Source organism: Homarus americanus, unplaced genomic scaffold (assembly GCF_018991925.1).
Source record: "Homarus americanus isolate GMGI-L3 unplaced genomic scaffold, GMGI_Hamer_2.0 scaffold1024, whole genome shotgun sequence".
NCBI lineage: Eukaryota > Metazoa > Arthropoda > Malacostraca > Decapoda > Nephropidae > Homarus > Homarus americanus.
In genome coordinates this window covers 6,563,065-6,572,778 of record NW_024715228.1, presented here as the reverse complement: position 1 = coordinate 6,572,778, position 9,714 = coordinate 6,563,065, and the positions used below count along the sequence as shown (strand labels likewise).

Sequence of the window (9,714 nt, the reverse complement as noted above, 5' to 3'; positions counted from 1 at the left end):
GGACCTCACTCACTCAAGTGAGTGAGGTGTGCTCCCAGGCCTCCCTATCGTGGACGGATTAACACATAGCTGGTGTTGTTGAGTCTCAGGGGCAGTTATCACTGGGTACCTGGGACCTCACTGTGTGAAGGTTAGCTTGGTTATGACTTAGCTGTTACTGTTGAGTTGTTTTTCACTGACTTAAGCACTGTTCACCACTATTCAACACTGGCTCCATTCTTTTCCTAAATGAAATAGTAACTTCTGACGAGAACTTGTTGATATTCCGGTGGGGAGGAGGGTTCAAGGGAGGGAGTTGGTATGGGCCAACATAACAGTTGACTTGGCTCTTGCCAGAGGAGCGCTAGGTACCTCTTGACCCTTCGGTGGTGTGTGTGTGTGTGTGTGTGTGTTTAAGGCCACTGATAGATTCAGTGTAGAAGCTGCTGATGAGTAAAAAGTTTATTCACCTGACGCATGAGTGACAATAATGATGATCTATAAATCTGGCGACCGTCTCTCATAAGCGGGGCAGGGGGAGGGTAGGACCGGGCAGTGATGATAATGCGAGATGCTAGTGCCAGCCTGCAGTGTACTCTTTGTACCCGGAGGATAAACAAAACAAAACAAACAAACAATCTCGAAAACACACTATAAGTCGATGTTCTCTTGTGTTGACCCATACTCAATACAGTCGACCATTGGATTGTTTAATGATAGTTTACAAGTGGAGAAGGTGCAAGGGGGCTTCGGGAACCAGCTGCGTCTAACGTAGGAGAAATAAATGATTTTACTGTGTGTCTGGGTAATGCTCACTTGAAGCTGCACCATTCTTGATGTTTCTTTTGTATATGTATAGTTGTATACCATACATCGTAGTAGTTCTAATGATAATTATTATTATTATCATCATCATCATCATCATCATCATCATCATCTTCATTACGACAGCCTATTGTGGTGTTCTTCAGATTTAACTTCATTAACTTGGTGAGTTTAAACGTTACGCTCTTACAACCCATTAGTGTTTGAGTGAATAAAACTGGTCGCCGGTACAGATGTGTCCCCTTTAAGAGTAGTGTTTTAGTAACAAGTATAGTCAGCCTAGATGGTAATGGGTCAGCTGAGATGTGAACTCGTCTTCGCCACAGTAATCCTGACACAATGTGACGGAATATACGAGTGTGTGTGTGTGTGTGTGGGAACGACGTACGATGATTGGTCCTTTACCCACCAATGACGTGAGCTCTTCCCTGGCATGTCTCACCTAACCTAACCTAACCTAACCTAACCTAACCTAACCTAACCTAACCTAATCTAACCTAAATATACTACCAGCACATATGAAAAATGAGAATCACAAAACATTAAGGAATTATAAAGGCATAAAGAAGCATGAAATAAGAGTCTAAGAATAATACGTTCCTTGTGAAGACATAAGTGGATGATTCTTGATTATCTTTATGGGTGTTGACAGACAAAGGGCATTTTCTTGGTGCAGATGACATCGTTCAGCAGCATGTTAGTTTCCAAGCGTAGTTCTAAGCAGTCTTCCTTTACAGAGGCACTGTTTAATCGGCTTGGTTCTCCACGACCCCATTTCAAGACTGGACTTCCATCAGGCCACAACCAGGTGTTTTCTTGGTGTGAGTCAGTTGCTCCCATCCACACGTTGCCACCTGATGGTACAGGAATACCCTATTACAGTATACCCCCTGTGTTGCACCCACCGCCACTTTCCAAAACTTTTTACCTTTTACTAACAATAATCAAGTGCTCCTTCAGTATATAAATCAGCAACACAAACATTCATTTCGATTTCCTGTTTCCGTAAATGATTATCTTTATAAATCCTTAAAAAAAAGATATTAAGGAAAATATTGGATATAATTTGGCTTTTTTTCGCCTCGATAAACATACCTATTATCTGTTCATATTCGAAGAGGAGCGATAAGAGGGCGTGGAGGTGTTTGGGGTGGGCCAGGTCACCTGCCATCCCCTGACAGTGTTGGCGGGCCTGGTCAAACGTAACCTTCTTTCCACAGACGTAGAAACACTCGTCCAGCACCTTCTTGTAGGGGTACGGGCAGGAAGACTCTGTAAACCCACCGGATCTGTTTTAAGGAATATCTTAATGATCTGGTGTAAATGTTGCTTGTCAAATTTATGTGTTGAATCTGTTATTTACCGTTTAACATTGTAATGGACTTTGCAGTTTATGTGAATTGTAAGACCAGGTGGCGAGTTGCATTATCTAATGGAAGGTTCCCTCTTAGTGAATAAAAGGGCAAAATATTTGGAAATGTACTATTTTCTTCAGACAAAAATTTGCAGATAGAGCCTCACGCTTTAGGACAACTAAACCTGTAGTAGTGAAGCAGCGGCGTCTCTGTCAACGCACCAACTTAAACTGCAGGTGTTTATTGACCATCGTGATTATGTACAGTTAACCTGATCGTTGTGTTCCACGGGTTGTTCTCTTGCCAATGTTGTACCATTTGCTTTGTTCATTTATACTTCACATTCGTAAATGGGCTTTGAACTATTATTAAATTGTTATTCCTATTAACCCTCACTTGAATTTGTTGTCTGCGGATGTCAATGGAATAATCAGCACCACTAGGAGGCGGCCACACTCCAGTCACTATATATTTATATGATTATACACATGTATTTGTACGTAATAACTTTCAAAGGATAGCTTCTGTGCTGACATAAATACTGAAATGAAAAAACTTTTAGAAATGTTCTCGTGTGGTGTTTGTGTGTATGTGAAATAAAATGCAAGTGAAAAACAAAGGAAGGTGTAAGTGGCCCTAATTTTCATAAGCTGTAACTACACCTAAGGCCGGATTCTCCTGTTCACAAGACATTCTTATCACTTTGAGGAGCAGGGTTTTCTCTCAGATGAATAAAATCGTCTGGCGTTAACCAGAATTAAATACCTAAGTCCGACACTGCTCTTTAAACGGTTAAATATTCATTTTATGTCATTGAGCAAACCGAAACAGGAACATTACCTTCAGCGAAGAAACGAAGCGTTGAGCGTGAAGCGTTGAGGAGTTCCTGCAACACTGCCGTCTGCTCGGCCAACATCAGCTGTGACACCACCATTGTGGAGCGCATTTCATGAATAACGTCATTGTCCTCCGTCACCACAGTCGACACCGTCAGGCACGAGAGAAGGAGAGCAATTAGGAGTCCGTGAACCATAGTGACTTGTCCTTCTGCAGGGTTGTTTTAGTGTTTGACCGGATGCACTCGCCTGCAGGAGAGAGCAGAGGCGGCGGCTACGTGATATGGTGGAAGCGAGTCAAGTAAGGCTGAGCATTTAAAGACGCTGCAACACTACCCCAAGATAATATATGTTGCCATGATCAACTGGACATATACAGTAGATCAGACACGGAGTAACACTGGAATGAAAAATGAATTCACACGCTTTTATCAACTTTTATGCTTAGAGGAAAAATATTTTTAAGTTTTATGAGGATCATTTAAAGAGATGTTGTCTGGATTTGTGTTCTCGGCATACGTAAGTATAGCCAATACGAGGCAAATTAATATGGATGTTTACGAACCTCAGTGAAGCATTTATTACACTACTGAGCGACAACAGTTAATATTCTCCAATTAAACTCAATTAGATTAATTTGCTTAAATTAACGTACAGTGACTCAGAGGGTTGTCCCACCTATACATCATGTGGCGATCACATGTTGGGAAATCCCGCGCGCGCGCGCGCGCGCGCACACACACACACACACACACACACACACACACACACACTCACATATTTTCTGGTAGATACTTACATAGTCGGTCATCACAAGTTACTGTGGTATTTCAGATATGATCAATTTGTGGCCATGAAACGGAAGAAAAGTTGCTCGATTTTCAACACGACTTTTAATTACTCCAATAAGCCGCAGTAATGACCGAAATAAACAGTTGTTAAGACTCTGCAGTAGTATTCTTATGAAACATCAAAATAATTACATTTAGTCACGGACATTTAATAAAACAATCTAGTCCGTGTTGTCAAGTTTCATGTTTTAATTAATATTCAAAATACAAACACTTGAAAAGATCATTATAAATATGCGCTAATAATAATATGATGTCACTCGAATTTGCATACCAGTTTGCTGAAATGCATTAAATTCTTAACTATCGTCAGCAAGTTAATAATATTTTCTCAATCAAAAGGAAAACACTTGAAGATAACAAAATAACAATGAATTAGTTACATATACTAAAGACAATGTGCATTGCCTTCAAGATACAGTAGTAATGTTTCATATTTTGTAGTATGTTTCATTCGTCTTAAAAAATATACAGAATTACAAGATAAATACCAGCAACTTGTGTACATTGTAAAATAAAACAAAACAATAATGCCGGGAAGGTTAAGTACGCGAGCTGGAAAAGTGAAATATCCAATCGGGTCCATTTTTTTTTTTTGTAAGAGCTCGAAATATTTTAACAATATAAAGATATTTACTCGTGCACTAATGACGTAGATGAGAGATACTCCAGCGACAGTAGATGGAAAGGTTGAGGAAAGTATGTATTTTGACCGCTGTTGTTAATGTTTATTGAACTGTTATGGAGTGTGAAGTAGAAATGAGTAAAGAGGAAAGAAAAGGGAAAAGATCTCCCATATAATTTGACTGAAAGGCAGATAGACCCTCTTCCTCCACCCTTCCTCCCAGATTCCTCTTCCTCCACCCTTCCTCCCATCATCCTGTTCCTCCACCCTTTCTTCCATCATCCACTTTTTGCATCCTTCCTCCCAGATTCCTCTTCCTCCACCCTTCCTCCCATCATCCTGTTCCTCCACCCTTCCTTCCATCATCCACTTTTTGCATCCTTCCTCCCAGATTCCTCTTCCTCCACCCTTCCTCCCATCATCCTCTTCCTCCACCCTTCCTTCCATCATCCACTTTTTGCATCCTTCCTCCCAGATTCCTCTTCCTCCATCCTTCCTCCCATCTTCCTCTTCCTCCATCCTTCCTCCCATCTTCCTCTTCCTCCATCCTTCCTCCCATCATCCACTTCTTGCATCCTTCCTCCCAACTTCCTCTTCCTCCATCCTTCTTCCCATCTTCCTGTACCTCCACCCCTTCTCTCGTCTCTCCCAGCACCCACACATCGTCACCTCGGCGTCAGAATCGGCCAGTTATCTTGATTAAAACCCTATAATTATTTATTTTCTTACAATCAACACTTATGGGATGTAAATAACCAATGATCACCGCTTCTGCCAAATGAATGTCATCTAATTTCATGGTGGCATTAGTTTACAAAGTATGGAATGATGACTAGCTTCCTGTCTTATTTTAAACTAGACAGGAAATATTTAGTCCAAACAGGTCATTAGGGATTATAAATGGTCTTAAAATACGACTTAAAGAAAGCTTGTTAGTTATTCTGATGCAGGTGGAAGGCAGTTATGAACAAAATATTCGACGAAGACTGTAATCATTGGTGAACACACACCTACAATCTGGCCTGAGGCGAGTCTTCTGTATTCCCTGCGCAGTTTTCCCCAGCACGCGTGTGTTATTCATTAACCTGCCAGTGACGGCTCAAGACACCCCCAGCGTCTACATGACTCGCTCTGTATTCGCATCTGAGTCAACAAACCCGTCCTCATGATCACCTAAAGAGTTTATTTCACCTGATTATTTAACACTAACGTAACGTAACCTAACCTAGCCTCTCTAGACAGTGTTACAGTGTTTAATAATCAGGTGAAGTAAACTGGGGTGTCTACTCTTTAGGTGATCATGAGGACGGGTTTGTTGACTCAGATGCGAATACAGAGCGAGTCATGTAGACGCTGGGGGTGTCTTGAGCTGTCACTGGCTGTGTGATGAATGACACACGCATGTCACATGGTCATGCGTGGAGTACTTAAAGCCTCCTCCTATCTTGGGCAGTTTGTGTGTATAAGGAAACACGAATTTCTCCTAATTTAAGCGTTGCAGGTGAGTTAGTTTCAATTGTTGCTTAGAAAATTTTTCTTTGGAATATATCTTATCCTATTTTAGTACTTTTTTTTTATGTATATTTGAGTTCCATCGCTGTCTCTTATTTCAGTACGTCGAGCCTCTCCTATTTTAGTCACATCAAGAGAACAGCCAGATTAAATACCACGGCTTCTTAATCTTCCTATTGCGGGAACAGATCAAGGTACACTATTGTTAATCACTGGATAACAAATGTATGAGGCAACATAGTATTCGGTCCTTAGTATGATAAGGTGACTCAGGCGCATTTTGCTACGGAATTATATTGAGGTGTACTTTTAATATTGATAATAACATAACCTCACTTACATATACATCAAAGCAAGAGCACACACACACACACACACACACACACACACACACACGAGCAGAGAAACGAAAGAAGTGTTACGAAAGCGAATTCCCACGCACTATATTTTTGATTTATGCTTCTGAAAGTACCAGACGAGAGGTGCTTATCTCCCCCCCTCATCTCTCCAGCATCTTCATCGACACTCCTTTCCCAGCTGGAGAAGAGATGTTGGCGATCATCTGTCTCTCCGTGGGACCACAAGGAGCAACACCCAGAGCACGACCGAGAGCCAGAGGTGAGGAGTCGTATTCATCTCGCTGTGGGGGTGAGACCTGATTGACATCACTCATCTCACTACGGAAGCAGGAGGTGAGGGCCTCTCTAGTCATCTTTACTGAGCTGGTGGGAAAATGAGATGCGCTGTGTGGTGAACGTGAGTCATGTTAGAAGCATCGCGTGGCCCTACTCTTGTCACTACCTTCACCACCAGCCACAAGGAACCAGTACTCATGTTATCATATCAAGAATTTGCCCTCAAATTTGTAACAATCCTTACCATTGTTTACTGTGTGTGTGTGTGTGTGTGTGTGTGTGTGTGTGTGTGTGTGTGTGAAGTTTTGCTATTTTATGATATTTGAGTTGTGTTAATGCAGCAAACTTTATAAACAATTAGGTTGAGTTATTAAATGTTATAATTTTTCAGTGTAATCCTGATTCTTTGTTATAGGTCAAATTGATATATATATATATATATATATATATATATATATATATATATATATATATATATATATATATATATATATATATATATATATATATATATATATATATATATATATATATATTTATGAATATAAGATAACAGGTTGGGTGCTGATATAAGCCGTCATGCACATGATAGTCGACCGTAGTCACGCTTAAGCTTCTCCTAACTTCCCTTCCATTCACCCAACTACAGTTCATGGCGATCAGATAATTTGAAGGCATTTATATATACATGAGTTAAAATGAATGCTTATAAAATACTTTTGAACCATTAAAACCTCAAAGGCAACACGCCTGGTGTATTCCCTCACGAGCGAGGTACACGAACGTTAGCTGGCAGTCCTCCCGCCTCTAGTACCAACACGGGGGAGAGGAACCTGGAAAAATAGGTCACTTCCAGGTGGTCGGGCCCGCGCTCTGCTCTATAACTTGTGTTCAGCGTAAACTATTGTGCATGAAACACTCTTCCCTCTGTCAGTTCAACCCTGTACACATTCTATTTACTGTTCATAAATACCCTTCCCTTAATTCCTGAGAATATTCGCCATCATCCGTGATCTGAGTTTATTCACAAATGTTTTACTCTCACGTTCAAGCGATAGAATAATTTTTTATATATGTTTCATGTAAATTAATTGGAATGAATTGTTATTTTTTTCTTCATATTTATCTAGTCGTAAGAATTGCAAACAAATCATTGTTTAAATCACTGAACAATCATACAATTTAACTAAAATATTTGTGCGTGGCGGAAAAAAATAGCCTCGAAATTCTGAAAAAAAAAAATCAAAACCTTTTCCAATACACTTGTCCAGGTTGTATTAAAGGTGTGATTTAATTACAGGTAACAGTATATTACATTTTCCCTCTCCTCCCACCTCCCTGCCTCTCGTTTTCTTCATTTCTCTCTGTATCTCATCTTTTCATCTCTAGTTCATCTTATCTTAAATTCTTTTGTCTCTTTACCTCTCAACTCCTCTCTCTCCCCCACTTTCTCTCTATCTCTCCTCTGTTTATCTCCTGCCTAACATACCTTAGAAACCAACATTCTCTACTTACAACTGTCTCTTCTTCCCTCTTTCTCTCTATCTCTCCTCATACTTAAAATCCATCAGCCTCCGTCACCGTAAACCTTTAAGAAGGAACGTGATCAACACACAACGAGAACAACATATTTGACCTAAATTTATCAAGCTCTCTTCATAAGCCTCAAGATTCGTTTTCCTTCACCATAACTTAAAATAAACCTGTTAACACGATCAAGGAAATATGATTTGTTGTTGTGAAGCGAACGAAATAATGAAAAAAAAAATAGAATGCTTCGTTTTTTTCTAATATATGTAACTCTTTATTATACGTAAACAAAGTAGCTTCTGAGTGTGTTCCTTTATTATTTGTATATCGAAAGGTAAACAGAGAAAAATGTCGAGAAACTGGTTAATATTTTTTTCGATGGTCCTGTATTAGTATTTCTTTGGTTTTAGTGTCTCTCTCTCTTTGTGTGTCTGTCTGTCGGTCTGTCATGGTTAAGAATAAAGTTCAAAGCAGAATATGACGGAAACATGAAAACATTTTAAGCTCAGAGGCCGATCCTAACCTAACCTAACCTAACCTAACCTAACCTAACCTAACCTAACCTAACTTAACCTAACCTAACATAGCTTAAATTGACAAACCCCAGTCCGAATGAGTCCAGATTTTAATAAGACTCCAATTTTAAAGGTCAGGTTACATTAGGTTAAGGCCTATTAGAACTGGAGCCCATTTGACCTAGCACCAGCTTGTATAGGGTGGGAACAACTATCATAGAGGCACTAAGTACATGTTTTCCCCTACCCATATGACTGATCTTTTCATGTTCTCTTAAGTCAAAATCCTTTCCTCTGATTAATGACCCAGACAGACAGACAATGGCGAAGAGAAACCTACGAGATGTAATCATCCTTCACGTTGTAATTTAAAGACCGTAAAATTGCCTTCCTTCCATTTGCTAGAACCATAAATCATAGATAGAAGGTGCAGTTAAGGGGGGTGTATGGAGTTAGACCCAGGAAAAGGTGGCGGTGATAATAGCCTGACAGGGAAGTACACAATAAATGATGTGTCTTAAAGAGAAGGAAATGTCTGACAACCTACAATAAAGAATTAAAATACTATGGGCTTAGTCTGTTATGTCATCATTAGAGGTTCAGTTAGACAAATATTCTTGTCGCTTACCACAACAACCATTAAAATGATCACCCACGCTGCAACAAGTTTAGGTACCAGTGGTGTAAGCAGGGGTCAATTATCTTACAAGGTCAGGTAGGTAAAGCACCGTAACTTAGAACACCTGGTGGGTGGGGCGGGGGGGGGGGGGAAGACACTATCAAACAAGTACAGAAAAACAGCCTCTGTGAGATGCTCCCCGTCAAGGAGTCAAAACTAGGAGTTAATATTTTATAATCTTCATCTTAAAACAAATAGACAAAATAATTATGATATCTTCCAACAACTAAGGAGTGTTTGAACGTCAGCGTCATCGATATATTCGTCAAAATTATGTAACTTGTAGACGATCAGTGATATGATTTTGTAGTTCCTTTGCAGGGATGATAGTAAGAAAGAACATGATACTGTGGTCGTAGTTTCTCCAGCATG

The 9,714-nt window shown here is 39.9% G+C and overlaps 1 protein-coding gene across 2 annotated transcripts; it reads right to left on the bottom strand.

The window, feature by feature from the left end:
* Positions 1 to 223: 223 nt before the first annotated feature.
* LOC121856354 (alpha-N-acetylgalactosamine-specific lectin-like) lies at positions 224 to 3,289 on the bottom strand. 2 transcript variants are annotated; one of them, XR_006086956.1, is made up of 4 exons: positions 3,000 to 3,289; positions 1,900 to 2,076; positions 1,292 to 1,658; positions 224 to 1,261 (listed from the first exon to the last, which is right to left on the bottom strand). XR_006086956.1 is itself a non-coding variant. In XM_042351865.1 (3 exons), the coding sequence occupies exons 1-3, from the start codon at positions 3,190 to 3,192 to the stop codon at positions 1,441 to 1,443; spliced, it is 588 nt and encodes a 195-aa protein (XP_042207799.1). In that variant the 5' UTR covers positions 3,193 to 3,289; the 3' UTR covers positions 224 to 1,440. The 2 variants fall into 2 exon arrangements, 1 of the variants encoding a protein (XP_042207799.1); XM_042351865.1 differs by having other exon boundaries at positions 224 to 1,658.
* Between the last annotated feature and the right edge of the window lie 6,425 nt (positions 3,290 to 9,714).

What these genes read in the sequence shown, in the direction of transcription:
- LOC121856354 (XM_042351865.1), bottom strand. Translation starts at nt 3,192, where the DNA reads ATGGTTCACGGACTCCTAATTGCTCTCCTTCTCTCGTGCCTGACGGTG. An exon ending in GCTTCGTTTCTTCGCTGAAG is followed by an intron (nt 2,077 to 2,999) that starts GTAATGTTCCTG and finishes GTGGGTTTACAG; the next exon opens with AGTCTTCCTGCCCGTACCCC. An exon ending in CGAATATGAACAGATAATAG is followed by an intron (nt 1,659 to 1,899) that starts GTATGTTTATCG and finishes CTGTACCATCAG; the next exon opens with GTGGCAACGTGTGGATGGGA.